Source organism: Oryctolagus cuniculus, chromosome 1 (genome assembly GCF_964237555.1).
Source record: "Oryctolagus cuniculus chromosome 1, mOryCun1.1, whole genome shotgun sequence".
Lineage (NCBI taxonomy): Eukaryota > Metazoa > Chordata > Mammalia > Lagomorpha > Leporidae > Oryctolagus > Oryctolagus cuniculus.
Window position 1 is genome coordinate 199894469 of NC_091432.1, and position 16189 is coordinate 199910657.

At 44.6% G+C, this 16189-nt stretch overlaps 1 protein-coding gene across 6 annotated transcripts in view; it reads left to right on the plus strand.

The window, feature by feature from the left end:
* Nucleotides 1–7107: 7107 nt before the first annotated feature.
* The window catches only part of ZCCHC7 (zinc finger CCHC-type containing 7), a 273573-nt gene continuing 264491 nt past the window's right edge, over nucleotides 7108–16189 (plus strand). The window contains exons 1-3 of one of the 6 annotated variants that reach the window (XM_017337500.3): nucleotides 7108–7397; nucleotides 8674–8887; nucleotides 13046–13672. In XM_017337500.3, the coding sequence (XP_017192989.1) occupies nucleotides 8872–8887; nucleotides 13046–13672 (643 nt within the window). In that variant the 5' untranslated portion in view covers nucleotides 7108–7397; nucleotides 8674–8871. Of the gene's footprint in view, nucleotides 7402–8273; nucleotides 8389–8673; nucleotides 8888–10890; nucleotides 10965–13045; nucleotides 13673–16189 lie in introns of those variants that run through there. The other 5 variants (XM_070054548.1, XM_070054546.1, XM_017350928.3 and 2 more) reach the window with 5 other exon arrangements.

Here is a 16189-nt window from a genome sequence, read left to right on the forward strand (position 1 = left end):
TTATCTCCCTTCACTTCTACTCCCTTCCTCAGAGGTAAATAACCACTGTTTTCAATTGCTATGCATTCAGTATTTTCTCTGTGCATTAATATATACACACATATATGCACAGGCATATACAAACATCCACTTACAGTGCAATAAAAACGAATGCATAATGGGAAGCCAAGACACTGTTTCAAAAAATATTCTACATGAAGGATCTCTGTGAGACCCCAGTCGAAAGAAGGATGTACTTTTCTCTGAAGGGAGGAGAGAACTTCCATTTTGCTTATGGCCTTGTCTAAATACTGACGAAGTTTGTGGATTCAAAAGGCTGCCATAATCTGGCTAAAAGGCCCATGGGAGCCTCACAGGCATGAAAAGCCATGACACGGTGGCAAAAACAACCTAAATGAAAGATCTTGGTGAACAAGACCCCAGCAGAAGGAACAGGCCATCAAGGAGGGAGGCGCCTTTCTCTGAAGGGAGAAAGGAACCTCCACTGTGATACGGCCTTGACTAAACAAGTTCAGAGTTGGTGAACTCAAGGGGCTTCCATAGCCTAGACAGCTCATGGCAAGAGCCTCGGGTGATTGCTGATGTCATGAATAAGAGTGCCAATTGTTAAATCAACAACGGGAGTCACTGGGTACATGCTCCCCACGTAGGATCTCTATCCTTAATGAAACTTAAAAACAACACTACTAGTCAAACAATACCCTATACCTTGTGCGGTTGTGTGAGGGCAGCCTGTTGAAATCCTTGCTTAGTATATACTAAGTTGATCTTCTGTATATGAAGGTAATTGAAAATGAAACTCGATGAAGGGCGGGATGGAGAGGGAATGGGAGAGGGGAGGGCCGCGGGAGGGAGGGATGTTGGGGGGGGAGCCACAACAACACAAAAATTGCACTTTGTAAATTCACATTTATTAAATAAATAAAAAAAAAAGGCTTCCATAGCCTTTGCAGTTCATGTCAAGAGCCTCGGGTGGTCACTGATGTCATACATGAGTGTTAATTGTTAAATTAACAACAAGAGCCCCTGTGCACTAACTTCCCACGCAAGACCTCTGTCCTCAATGAGTTGCATTATGAGAGTTAACTGTAAAACTTGTTTTCAAACAGCTTTTTTTTTTTTTGACAGGCAGAGTGGACAGTGAGAGAGAGAGACAGAGAGAAAGGTCTTCCTTTGCCGTTGGTTCACCCTCCAATGGCCGCCGCAGCCCGCGCGCTGCGGCCGGCGCACCGCGCCGATCCGATGGCAGGAGCCAGGAGCCAGATGCTTTTCCTGGTCTCCCATGGGGTGCAGGGCCCAAGCACCTGGGCCATCCTCCACTGCACTCCCTGGCCACAGCAGAGGGCTGGCCTGGAAGAGGGGCAACCGGGACAGAATCCGGCGCCCCGATCGGGACTAGAACCCGGGGTGCCGGCACCGCTAGGCGGAGGATTAGCCTAGTGAGCCGCGGCGCCGGCCATCAAACAACTTTTATATTGTGTGTGTGTGTGTGCAAATTGTAGAAATCTTTACTTAGTATAGAGTTGGTTTTCTATGTATAAAGTTAATTGAAAATTCATCTTAATGGAGACTGGGAATGGGAGAAGGAGGAGGAAGAGGGGTATGGTAGGACAATCACTATATTCCTAAAGTTGTACTTATTAAATTTGTATTCCTTAAATAAAAGGTTTCTTTGGAAAAAAAAATCAGTGCGTGATACACTTACTGCTCTGAAATTTGCCTTTCCCCACTGAACTGTGTGTGTCTTGGAGATTTTTCTGTCAGTACATGCAGATTTATCTCATTCTTTTAAAAGCAGCACTTAAAATAGTATAGATATGGCCTTTGTTATTTTGTTCCCTATAGATGAGTATTTGTCTCCACTTTTTTCTACTACAATCTTTGTACACACATTTAAGAACATAGCTTATTTACAATTTGGTAGATACTATCAAATAGCTCTCCTAAAACACTTTCCCAATTTGTATTCTCATTCACTATGTATGAGACAATTTGCATTTTTCTGATTAGTGATGTTGAGCACCTCTTATCATAGTTCATGGTCTTTTGGATTTCTTGTTCTGTGAATTGCCTGTTAGTGTTCTTTGCTGATAGAATGCTGAATTATTGGTCTTTTTCCTAGTTATTTTTTTATATGTCCAGGCCCTGTTTAATTCACCTCTTCTGTGGAGCTTCTCTACTTCCCTTATGCAGCCAGCTGCCTCCTCTGCTACTGTCCCACAACACTGTTTGTATTTTTTACTGTGCCCAAGTCTTCATTTACCAAACATCCCAAACTGAATCCACTCATTCCATAAGTGCTCACCGTGAGCTTGTCATGTTCTTGGCCTTGGGTGAGATGCGAGGTAGAAAGTGAGGAGAAGGTCATCATAGTCTCTACACTCAATGAGTTTAGTTTCAACTAGAAAAAAGTAGGAGTTTTGGATTCAGACAAGATTTGGCATTGAGGAGCCAGCATTGTGGTACAGCGGGTTACACTGCCTTCTTAACACTGTCATCCCTTATGAGTGTCTGTTGAAGTCGCAGCTTCTTCACTTTTTTTTTTTTTTAAGATTTATTTATTTGAAAGGCAGAGGCAGAGAGAGAAAGAGAGAGAGAGATAGGTCTCCCATCTGCTGGTTCACTCTCCAAGTGGCTGCAACAGTGGGAGCTGGGCCAATCCAAGGTCAGCAGCCAGGAACTTCTTCCAGGTCTCCCAAGCAGGTGCAGGGCTCAACGACTTGGGTCGTTTATCTGCTTTGCCACAGCGCCAGCCCTTCTTCACTTTTTTTTTTTTTTAATTTACTTTATTTATTTGAAAGGCAGAGTTACAGAGAGGAGAGGCAGAGAGAGACAGGTCTTCCATCTGATGGTTCACTCCTAAGATGGCCACAACGGCCGGAGCTGGGCCGATCCAAAGCCAGGAGCCAGGAGCTTCTTCTGGGTCTCTCACGTGGGTTCAGAGGCCCAAGGACTTGGGCCATCTTCTACTGCTTTTCCAGGCCATAGCAGAGAGCTGGATCAGAAGAGGGACAGCTGGGTCTTGAACTGGTACGCATATGGGATGCTGGCACTGGTGGCAGCAGCTTTACCCGCCACAAAGCACAGGCCCTCCTTCTTCACTTCTAATCTAGCTCCCTGCTAATGCGCCTGGGAAAACAACAGAAGACGGCCTGAGCGTTTGGTCCCCTGCCAGCCATGTGGGAGAACTGGATGGGGTTCCAGGTTGCTGGCTTTGAGCTGGCCCAGCCCCAGCGTTGTGGCCATTTGGTGAGTAAACTATTGGATGGAAAAATCTCTTTCTCTGTTTCTCCCTCTTTCTCAGTAACTCTGCCTTTCAAATAAATAAATCTTAAAAAAAAAAAAAAAAGACTTGGGTTTGAATCCCAGCACTACCACTGTGTGATACAGATCAAATCACTTGACCTTTTCAAGTGTGAATTTCCATACTATTGAAACGGGCTAATATCTCCCTTCTAGACATTTTGAGGCTGGGTAAGAGACAATGCATCTGAAGTGGCTATCAAGGGCCTGCTACATGGCAGGCTCACAGTGAATGGATGGTAAGTGAAGAGCAACTGTTAAGAGATCAAAATGTTTAGCTGGTTCTCACAGGTTCTAGAACCTACAAGTAGACTGGGAAAAAAGAAGAGAGGCATTTCCTTGCTTTTGCAAGGACAAGGATAAGGTTGAGTAACACGCACCACTCCCCTAGATGCTGCTGCAGCATATCCCCAGGCTTGCCTGCCTTCTACCGCAGGGCTCTGCTTTGTCTTGGCCCCTTCTCCCAATCCAGCTGCTCTCTGTTGATGTAGTACCACCTCTGCCCCGCGGAAAACAGGTGCTTCCTTCCTCAAATAAATGGTCTCTTTAGAACATTCTCTGTAAGAAAGCCTTCGAGATACTTGCGCATGATGCCACCCACCATTTGAAGAAGTGGGAACCACAGACTGAGTGGGAAGAGAAATGGTGCATGTGTGTGTAGGCGGGGACTCAGATTTATCCCAGACCTGGATTACAGACACAACCTTGCCTCTGCTAAAGGACTCTTAACACATCTCCTTTCTGGTTTCAGTATCTCTATCATTGCAATAGGAGACTGGATTTCAAGATCTGTAAAGGCCTTCTTGGTATGAATCATTGTGTAAAGGCATGGGGTATGTGTATACACACCACTCTGTCAGAAATCTCTGTGCCCTTGGGACCCCTTCAGCTCTTTATACACATCTTAATACCATGGAGCACCACAGTTCTGGTTACCTGGAGTCACTGCATGGTTTTCCCAGTGAACTGACAGCTGGTAGACCCAAAGTTTTCTTAAATCTATCCTTTTATTGAGTGTCTTGCGGTCTTCCAGGTAATGTGAAAATACAAAGCTGAAATATCAAAGCTGATGACTTTGGGAGGTCTGCAGTCCAGCCAGGAGACAACAGGACAAATACAATGTAATTGCCTCAATGGAGGTTAGTCCAAGGCATAGGGAGTCTGGGGAACTCAATGCTGTTCTGTATGGCTGAACTGGAAGATTTCCCTTAAGACTTGGACTTCAGCAGAGTAAAGTGAGTAGGGGTACGTTGGGACAGGGGTGGAGGCTATCTGGTCAGCAGGCCACCTAAAGCCTGCAAAATCATTTTTTTTAATTGATAGGTAGAGATATAGACAGTGAGAGAGAGAGACAGAGAGAAAGGTCTTCCCTCCATTGGTTCACTCCCCACATGGCCACTACGGCCAGCTCTGTGCTGATCCAAAGCCAGGAGCCAGGTGCTTCCTCCTGGTCTCCCATGTGGGTGCAGGGCCCAAGCACTTGGGCCATTCTCCACTGCACTCCCGGGCCACAGCAGAGAGCTGGACTGCAAGAGAAGCAACTGGGACTAGAACTCAGCACCCATGTGGGATGCTGGTGAAGCAGGTGGAAGATTAACAAAGTGAGCCACGGCGCCGGCGCAAAATCATTTGAATTGGCCTTGCCAAGGCAATCGCAGGTGGGACTCAATACCCAATAAATCTATAGCAGGCTAATTTTTGATGATATTGTATGGCCCATGAAGAATGTTATAAATATCCAAATGGCCCGTGGCAGAAAAAAGGTTCCTCAACCCTGCATGAGAAGCAGCACTGCACAGGCAGTGGATGCGCCCTTCGTAAAGGCGTCTGTGGGAGAGCTTGTGTCTTCTGGCGTCTGCTCACGGTTTAGTGTGGTGAACACTCAGGCAGATTAGCAGCTTGTGAAGAGACTTTTCTGCCACTCAAAGGACTTTAGGTTTGAAGACAAACTAAAGGGAGTGAATGAAGCATTTTGATCACAGGAAAGCAGTACATCCTTGTCGAATGCATTAGTAATAGTGAAGATGGAGCACCATAATTAGGATTATTTTCCTAAACGTGTGACCTTCAGAAAGTTACCTAACCTCTCTATTCCCTTTTTCTGTGAAATGGGAATTGGGGAAAAAATCTACCTCATAGGGTTTTAGAAATTTAACGGAGAATATACATAATACACTTACAAGAAAGTAAGCCTGGCCCTTGATAAAAGTTTAATTAAAAAAAAAAAAAAAAAACAAAGATAACACTTGTTTTACAGAATACAAATTACCTGGGGCTGGTGCTGTGGCGCAGCAGGTTAACACCCTGGCCTGAAGAGCTGGCATCCCATATGGAAGCTGGTTCCGGGCCCAGCTGCTCCACTTCTGATCCAGCTCTCTGCTATGGCCTGGGAAGGCAGTACAAGATGGCCCAAGGCCTTGTGCCCATGCACCCACATGGGAGACCCAGAAGAGGCTCCTGGCTTTGGATCAGCGCAGCTTGAGCCTTTGTGGCCAATTGGGGAGTGAACCATTGGATGGAAGACCTCTCTCTCTCTCTGCCTCTCCTCTCTCTGTGTAACTCTGGATTTCAAATAAATAAATAAATCTTTAAAAAAAATTACCCAAATGATTTAGTAATGTCTGTGAGCCACTTCTACATCTTTTTTTCTTTATAGCAAAATGGGTCCCCCAGTTCTGCCTTTTCATGGTAACTTGTACTTCTCTTTAGAATGTTAATTAAAATTTTTACTAATTTTTACAGCCAAGCTCTTTAAGCACTATCTATAATTGAACTCTTTGTATTCTGTTTCCCCAGCTAGACTCTCAGCTCTTCTTTAAGGTCTCACTAGAGACCTTAAAAATTCACCATTTAACAGGCTGGTCTTGACAGATATTCAACAAATGTTGGTGACAAGTTGAAGTCAGGCTTCTGTTTCAGGACTGTTGTGAGAGCCAACCAACAGAAGAACACTTTATTTGTAAGGTTGTACAGATGCATTTACTTGGGACCAGTGCTGTGGCTTAGTCGTCGGTAAGCCTCGCCAGCAGTGCCGGCATCCCATATGGGCACGGGTTGGAGTCCCAGCTGCTCCACTTCCAATCCAGCTCTCTGCTGTGGCCTGGGAAAACAGTAGAAGATGGCCCAAGTGCTTGGGCCCCTGCACCCATGTGGGAGACCCAGAAGATCTTGGCTTCCCATGGGCCCAGCCATTTGGGGAGTAAACCAGCCAATGGAAGATCTATCTCTGCCTCTCCAATAAATAACTAAATCTAATAAATCTTTAAAAAGATGAGTCTACTACGATGAAGCATTAAAATGTGAGAAGGGGAACCCAAGCCAGAGGCTTCGAAAGGACCACCACAGGCTCAATCTTTCGAGAGCAGCCCTTCGAGGGTCACGAAGGGTTAAATCTGTCGCCTAGTATTCTAGAAAGAAGCGGAAGGAAGCACCCGGTGTGAACTGCTTTCAACTTAAGCCCTCAAAGTGTACAGACCAGCCAGGGGCAACCAGCACACGCGAGAAGAGCCGCAACTGCAACCCACGTGCTCTCAAGGAGGCTTCTTCTTCGCAAGGGCTCCTCCAGCACCCCGACAAGTCTCCGGCCGCACGCCCACTCCCACGAGCCCTCAGCCCCCTTGTCACGCCACGTGGCGCGGAGAGGGCGTCCCCGGAGCGTAGGGGAGGAGGCGGCGGAGCCCGCCCCGAAGCCCGCCCGCGGCATTATGGGAGTTGTAGTTTCCTCCCGGGAGCAGAGGGCGCAAACTCCTCCTGTTTTGCCTTGTAAGCAGCTTTTCTTGTGTGCGAGTCATCCAAGTAAAGTATGACTCATCTCAGATCCTCAAAAGGGAAGGGAACAAGGCAAGGAATGCCGAACTAAAAGCTTATGGGAGAGGAGGAGAAAGGGTTAACAAGCAGCGCGCCTGCGCACAGAGGGGGCCCAGGGTGGGCGGGGACGGAAAGACGACTCCCGAGAGCCTTGTTTTCCCCGGAAGTGCCTTCCCTCCTCCCGGGTCCGCACGGACGCTGCCGCCTTACCTCATTTGTCCTCGCCCCTCCCCGTCCGTCTACGCGTTTTGGTTCCTGGTTGGTGCTTCCTGGTCGCAGCCGCGGCAGTGAGTATGTGTGTGACGGACCCCGAGCTGCCCGCGGCCCGGGGACCCCTGCTCGTGCTCGGCCTCAGCCGCCGGGCTGTGGAACTAGCGCGTGCCCCCTCGCCGGCCCCCGCGTCCTCCGTCGGTCCCCCTGCGTGTGGCGGGGCGCCCTCCGGCCCCTCGGCCGCCCCACGCGGCTCGGCTGAGGTGGCCGCGAATCCCTGTCCCTTCCAGGCCCGAGGCCGTGGTTCAGGAAGGGCTGGGCGCCGGTGGCCACGGTGGCGGCGGCGGCGTCTCTGCCTCTGCCTCTCTGACCTGCCGCCCCAGGCATCTCAGGTGTTAGAGAAGCCGCTCGGTCAGTTAAACGCGGAGGTCCCGCCGCGCCGAGGAGGAGTCCGGCCCCTGGAGGAACGGACAGCCTTGGCTGTCGGAAGCTGCACCTTGGCGACCAAAATTTCGGGAACCGTGCCCCTTCCCTCATGCCAGACCAGGAGACGTGGACTGTGTTCCCTAGGACTCCCTCTCGTGCTCACGTCCTGTCAACTTCGGGCATTGAGGAACCTGTGGCTGGGCGGCGGCCGCCTGGGTCCCAGCCCCTGGGCCGCCTCTGGCTCGCTGGAGATTGCAGACGGCCCTTCCCGGGGCAGGATGCGCGTTAGGCTCAGACTGCAGGGTTGAGTGAGGAGAACTTTGAGGACCTTTGGAAGCTCAGGGACCAAGTTTCCCCGAGCCCCCTTCTCCAGGTCTAAAGTGAGAGCGTTGAATTTGCTGACTCTGGGGCCTCTTGAGAAGCTCCTGACTGCGTTTTGAATACGCAGGCGGTCATATACAAGGACTTCTAAGTGGACTAAGTGTGTGTTTAAGACGGTCCTATGCTTTGGGGACCACTTTTTTATTTTATTTTAAAATTTTATTTATTTTTACCTACCGTGGGGACCTCTTAGTGCAGTTTCCGAGGGAATCCGAAGGTGGAGAGTGGAGGGTGACATAATTGGAAGGGAGAAATTTTATGGTAAGAGACTGCATGACAAAAGGGAAACGGGCCGAGCGAAAGGTGCAGGAAGTAGTTCCAGATCGGATTTGTTCCTATAAAAAGCCTTTTGTATCCCAAGAACAGCTGGGGCTTACCTGAATAAATTTAGCATGCTTTTCTTCTACCAAGATACTGTGTTCTGTCTTCCTCTGTTTGTGAACATTGTTTAACATTTGGATTCTCTACCCGAGTTAGATTTGATCCGAAGTAGCAATCACATTTGAAAAACAAATTTTAACCCTATAGTTAATTGTGTTTCAACAGGCACTGTCAGAGCAGCGCACCAAGAGTAGGTCAGAAAATTTCAAGTGTGAACAAGCTATGTATTAATCACTTCCCAATGAAAACCATGCATTTAAACATCAGGCTGTGGGTTGGATTTAAAATCTGGCCGAGGTGGATACCAAGTCATCAAGAAGGAACATCTAGGCTAAAAGTGCTTTGGGTGGAAATTGGAGCAAAATGTCTGAAATAATCGGTAGGTAGACTGTTAACGCAGGATTGGCTTTAGCGGTTGTAAAAGTAAACTCAGAGCTTAAATGAGCCTTAAGTTGTCTACTTAAAAAACAAATTCGTTGAATGAATGCTGCTCCCTCTTTGGAATGGTGAGCACCTTTGCAGTTATCCTCTGTCGCTGTTTTAGATTTGCTGAGCCATTTAAATTCTTAGGTGACTTTCCTGCTGCCATATTTTCAGTGCTCAACTTTGGTCACTGGATTGATAGTCTTGAGTACCACTTTGGGAGGTTCTTGGATGGTACACTGATAGATTTAAAAGTCCTTTTCCTTCCTTCTAATTAAAATGCTTCTTTGATAGTTTTTATAGTCCACTGGGAATGAATGGATGTTTGTGAGGTAAATCTAGGTGTTAGAACCAGTGCAAATATAGCAGTGAAGGGAGTTTTAAAGCATCTTTATATGAAATTATTTGTTTTGAAAATCTTATTTTTAAAATCTTAACACTTGATTGAGAGTCAGGAAAATAGGCCAACATTTGTAGCCGTTTCTTAAACCAGCTGCATATCCCAGATAGGCTTCATTATCTTTTTGGGCCTCAGTTTCCCTGTGCTTGATCGATTCCATGTTTAGGATTTTGTGACTGTCATAGGGACCTTCTGTTATCTAGTTAATAAGTATGCATGGGAATTGTTTACAGTGATTAAAGCCGAGAAAGCCTTCCCAATCAAGGAGGGTGTGTGTGTACATATTTATAAAAATTTGTCTTTGTCCTCTGAGTACACACTTTTTTTTTTTTGGAAGTAAATTAAATGCATTTGAGTGTAATTAAATAGTAACATAAACCAAAACAGCCTCAGGCAAACCTTAACCCTGGCATACATAAGCTACATAAATAGAAGAGAGTAGGTTATGCTGAGCACAATTTTCAAGTACAGAAGATACAAAATCCTCTTAAAGGCCATAGGGGCTAAATTGTTAAATTCATTTTTCTACATTTCAGGGAAGGAGATAAATCCTTAGACCCAAGGAAGTCAGTTTTCATTATGGTTCTGTAGTTTATTTTTGGCATACATTCACAGGTGTGCCTATGGCTCTATTCTTAATCCTTTTCCTTTGGGACGGCTCCAAGAGTAGTACAAATTTGTAACTCTGTAATTTAGCTCTTTAATTTTTTCTGTGCTGCACTAGAATTATGTTTTATCTTAAGTCCACACTGGATCCTCAGGATGGATCCAGTGAGGATTTTGAAGAAAGCATAATTCTTTTGACTTCTTTTAGAATTAATTTACCTATTAAATATAAAGGACAGGATTCTTCTTTTATTTGAATTCCTCTGAGGCTAACATTTCAATATAAACTGATAAATGCTATGAGTATTATTCAGTCAGCCACATTCAACCTGTATGACAATAATAGCATAGCAAACTGAAGGACAGTGCAGCAAGGGAACAGATATATTGTACCTTTTAGAAAAACAGAAGGGCGTTAAGAGTTGCTTTCTTTATTTTTGGAAAACGAGTCCGTTTTGACTCTTGTTCATTTGACTTTTAGGATCAGCTGTTTGTATTACCAAAACTATCATTACAACCTTCCAACATTTTGGACAGAAAATTGGGAAACTAAGAAAATGACTGGATGGAGGGAACATTTAACCTGATGATTGAGATGCTGGTTGCGTGCCTGCATCCTGTGTCAGTGTGCCTGGATTAAAGTTGCTGGCTTTAGTTCCTGAATCCAACTTCTTTCTGGTGCAGACCTTGAGGGGTAGAAGTGATGGCTCACGTGGTTGGGCTGCTTCCACCTGCACAGGAGACCTGGATTGAGTTCCTGTCTCCTGGTGTCAGCCCTATCTATTGCAGGCATTTGGAGAGTGAACTGGCAGATGGGAGCTCGCTCTCTCTCTCAAATACACATACACACACACAAAATAAATAAAGAAAGAAAAGAAAAGAAAATGGCTGTAATTAGATCTGTATAGCTAAAAGTAGATAAAAAATATATTGGTGGTATTAATGTTTTCTAGGCTGTTCCTGATTTTGAACAAGCTACCATGTAGATTTTTGGCTGCTCGTGGGAGAATTTAAGACTTTCAAAAAGGTGAAGACAAGTGAGAAATTTATCAACCATAGTTTCTGTATTTTAGGCACATACTAAATTTACCAGGACAAAAAACAAATGCCTGGTGATATGATGCGTTCATTCATTCATTCATTCATGCAGTCAATAGACCTTTACAGAAGTCTCCCTAAACACTCTGCTTGGCTTTGGTGATCCATTGTTTGCCAAAGTACATATGCATCCTGCCCTCCTGAGGTTTGTGATCTGTGCTTTTGAGAGATGTACATTGAATAATAGGGATGTAATGAGTGTTTTGAAAAGGTAAAGTACGATGGAAGTTTAAAAGGGGCAGTTAATTTAGTCTGGTGGGAAGTATGTTTAAGGTCAGTTGAAAGAAGAGCAGGATTTAATTTTTTTTTTTTTTTTTTGACAGGCAGAGTGGACAGTGAGAGAGAGAGACAGAGAGAAAGGTCTTCCTTTGCCGTTCGTTCACCCTCCAATGGCCGCCGCGGCCCGCGTGCTGCGGCCGGCGCACCGCGCTGATCCGATGGCAGGAGCCAGGAGCCAGGTGCTTTTCCTGGTCTCCCATGGGGTGCAGGGCCCAAGCACTTGGGCCATCCTCCACTGCACTCCCTGGCCACAGCAGAGAGCTGGCCTGGAAGAGGGGCAACCGGGACAGAATCCGGCGCCCCAACTGGGACTAGAACCCGGTGTGCCGGCGCCGCTAGGCGGAGGATTAGCCTAGTGAGCCGCGGCGCCAGCCCAGAAGAGCAGGATTTAATAAGCTTACGTTAGGAAAGTGAAGTGTTTCTCTTTATATATTTTTTCTCCAACTTTGCAGTTTTGCCACAGATTTAGATCTTTAGTAAGTTTATATCTCATACATATTTTTATAACACTTTACTATGGAACTGAACAGTTTTAGTAAATATTTTTATGTATTATTTTGGCCAAGAATCAGAAGGCATTGAGAATAATTCTTTAATTGAGACTAAACATCTGCACCCAAAAAGTAAACCTAACAGTGATTCCCTGTTGTGGTTTTTAGTCATAACTGAATCCGTATTTCTGTGTGAGAATGTGTAACTGAAAAGATGATATACAGAACCGAAAGGAAAGAAAAGATGAATGGAAAGAATAGTCAAAGCTCTTGAAATTGTTTTGCAATGTTTAACATTTTGGAGAACAGTTACTTGGTGTCAAGCAGTGCATCTCAACTTGTTTTTCCTTTCCAGTGTATGTATGAAATATATTTCCATTAATACCTATAATTCAAGTTGTTGGTAATAATTTCTCATTTGAGAGGGGTGGGTGTTATTATAGTAGGCCATAAAAAAGGTACTGTAAGAGAAAAAAGATTGTAAAAATGTGTTTATTTGAAGGCTGGCGCCGCGGCTCACTAGGCTAATCCTCTGCCTGCGGTGCTGGCGCCCCAGGTTTTAGTTCTGGTTGGGGCGCTGGATTCTGTCCTGGTCGCTCCTCTTCCAGTCTAGCTCTCTGCTGTGGCCTGGGAAGACAGTGGAGGATGGCCCAGTGCTTGGGTCCTGCACCTGCATGGGAGACCAGGAGGAAGCGCCTGGCTCCTGGCGTTGGATCAGCGCAGCGCGCTGGCCGTAGCAGCCATTTGGGGGGTGAACCAACAGAAGGAAAACCTTTCTCTCTGTCTCTCACTGTCTAACTCTGCCTGTCCAAAAAAAAAAAAAAAAAAAAAAAAATGTTTATTTGAGAGGCAGAGAAAGTGAAAAACAGAAAGCTCCCATCCCCAGGTTCACTACCTCCAATGCCTACAAGAGGACTTGGTCTAGATCTCACACATGGATGGTAGGAACGCAGTTACTTGAACCATCACCTGCTGCCTCCAAGTGTCTATATTATCAGGAAGCTAGAATCAGGAGCTAGAGCTATGAATTCAACCCAGGTACTGCAGTGTGGACTATGGGTGTCCTAGCAGAACATCCTAACTGTTAGGCCAAATGGCTGCCCAAGAAAAAGCTATTTTAATGTGTCTGAAAAAAGTGATGACTTTCACATAGTAGTGGGTTCTAACAGGTGAAACTGCACTAACCAGACATGATTAGAGTTTTTAAAATATGCTCTTTGTATGATTTTCTCTTTTACAGCATCAAAGTTACTTTTCATGATGTTTGGTGGCTATGAGTCTATAGAAGCATATGAAGATGACCTTTATCGTGAAGAGTCATCTAGTGAGCTGAGTGTTGATAGTGAGGTGGAATTTCAGCTTTATAGCCAAGTTCATTATGCTCGAGATCTTGGTAATGCCATCAGGGAGGAAGAACATGAAGAAAAGAACTCTGAGGATTGTGAATCATTGAGTAGTAAACCAAATCAGAAGAATCTAATTGTCCTTTCGGATAGTGAAGTCATCCAGCTCTCCGATGGGTCAGAGGTGATCACTTTGTCTGATGAAGACAGTATTTACAGATGTGAAAGAAAGAATGTTAGAGTCCAAGCACAAGGAAAGATCCGTAGTTCTCCTTCTTCTCTTCCTTCAAAGGAGTTGGCTGGTAAGAAATGCAGGAGGAATATTGAGAAGCCTAAACCTGAAGAGAGATCAAATGTGATCCAAGAGGTCATGGTTATAGAAGTCAGTTCAAGTGAAGATGAAGAGAGCATCGTTTCAGAAAGTGATAATGTGGAAAGCTGGATGCTACTGGGATGTGAAGTGGATGATAAAGATGATGATATCCTTCTCAACCTTGTGGGATGTGAAGACTCTGTTACTGAAGGTCAGTATCATACTGGCAATTTTGAAATGTAGTATCATCTTTAATAAGGAGAGAGGATTGCTTTTCCTGGATGAAAGACCAATAGGATCTGCTCCATGGGATTCCTTACCTTTTGGTCTTGTTTTTTGGCTTGTTTCTCATGAGACTTTCTTATCATTGGGTATGCTGATGGTGATCATCAGAAAGTGTCTGCTTCTTCTGTAAGCAGATTCATAGCTGCTTTTTCCTGTTTGGCTAGAGCCAGTTAGGGACCTGAAATCTTAGTTCCCCTTTCTGTGTTTGGTACTGCAGGTGAGTACTCTACCCACCTTTGATGTTGCCCTATACTTTAATTTGGCCAACTCTTTGGGATTGCTGCTAAGTGATTTGCTTCCTCTGAAGTTAACGAGGTACCAAGGATAGGGAATGCCTGGTACATAGAAGATATGAAATTAGTTGTTAGCATTTTAGGAACTCCACAGACATAAGACAGGAAAATATGAAGAGCTGTAAGTAAGTCTAGGTAGATTGTAGGAGAGAATGCAAATTCTGAGGGCCATATCACTAAGGACTTAAATTATATTAGTCTTATCTGTATTACCTGTAGTCATTTAGTCTTAATGGTTATTTCTTTAAAAAATTCCTTTGTTTTCCTTTCCTTCCCTTTATGCTTAATGCTTAGTGTCTTGTAATAGTTTTCTAAATGGTCTTCATTTCTATCTGTCCTGCATGCTGTTGTTAAACTAGTAGTCTTGAAATGCGCTTTTTTTCATGGTACTTTATTGCTGCTCCAGAACCTTTAATGGCACCCTGATGTCCTCAGGAAATTGACATTGAATGTAGATCATGCCTGGATCCCCAGAGGTCAAACTTTCTTTCTTTCTTTCTTTTTTTTTTTTTTAATTTATTTGAGAGGTAGAGAGAGCACATTCCCATTCTGGTTCACTCTGCAAATGCAGTGGCTGGGGCTGGACTGGGCTGAAGCCAGGAACCTGAATACCATCTAAGTCTCTGGTGTGGGTGGCAGGAAGCCGATTACTTGAGCCATCACTGCTGCCTCCAACTCTCTGCATTGCCTGAAGGAAGCTGGAGTCAGGACCCAGAGCCAGTAATGGAACCCAGGCCCTCGTATGTGAGATGTGGGCATCTTAACCACAAGGCTAAACCCTACTCGTGTAAACTTGAGCCAGATAAGAAACATTTTAGGCTTTCAGACATAGAATCTCTTAATTACTCAACGCTGCCTTTGTAGGAAAGGAACTAAAGAAAAGGGGAGTACCTGTTCCTGTAAAACCTTGTATTGGTTCAGGTTGTAGTTTAATGATCCTGAGCATTTGACAGCTAAAGGAAGAAAAGAGAGTAGAGTAGTATTTAGAGCAAAGAGCAGAATCAAGTAAAGTTTTGTCTCAATAAGGGAGCTCTGATAAGGTAGAAGAGAAACTATTGAAGTTTATTGAAGACTAATCTCATTTAATGGATTGAGGTAGGGAAGGGGTTAAGTATGTATGTTGTTGAATTAGTTGTTTTTTTTTTTTTTTTTTTTTAAGATTTATTTAGTTATTTGAAAGGCAGAGTTAGAGAAGCAGGTTTATTCCCCAGATGGCCACAACAGCTGGAACTGTGCTAGGCCAAAGCCAGGAGCTTCATCTGGGTCTTCCAAATGGGTACTAGGGTCTTTTCCTCCTGCTTTCCCAGGTGCATTAGCAGGGAGCTGGATTTGAAGTGGTGTACTTGAGACTTTAACTGTCACTCATGGGATGCTGGAGTGACAGGCAGTGGCTTAACCTGCTTTGCCACAATGTTGGCCCCTGAATTAGTTTTAAAAAGCAAGAGACACACTACTGATTGATAAATCATCAAGTACTTACAAAAGTGGAGAAGAAAGGATAAATTCAGATGAATTGAGGTGGATAAAGAAACATCAGATGTGTTTAATTGTCTTGGGAAAGTGAAAGCAGAAATTGGAGTAAGCAAAGAATAATTAGAACTTAGAGAATGGAAAGGATGTTTAAGTGTTTGCTGTAGGAAATACGCTTAGGCGGTGGTTCCCAATATGTTGAAGGTGACAGCCTCCTAAACAAGGCATTTAGCATTTTAGTTAAGGTGCCTGTATCCCACATCAAAGTGCCTACGTTTGAGTCCTGTCTGTGACTCCTGACTTCAGCTTCCTGCTAATGCAGACCTTGGAAGGCAGAGATGATAGCTCAAGTAATTGGGCTCCTGCCACCCATGTGGGATGCATTCTGGCCCTTGCCTTTGGGAAGTAAACCAGCATATGGGAATTCTCTCTTGCTATCATCTCTCTGCCTCCCAAATAAATAAATAATTTTTAAAAAACCCTAATAGTTTGTAAACTCTCCACAGGATTGTAGTTACATTTTTAGTGTTTGTTAATTGAGAAAATGCATATTAGTGAAAAACTATTCAGTATTCTCCTATACGACTTTCTGTTTTACTAACTACATCGTTGCACATTTGAAAAATGTTAATACATGTATGTAGGATATAGTTTTTATATAATGTATGCTGCTTGATGTC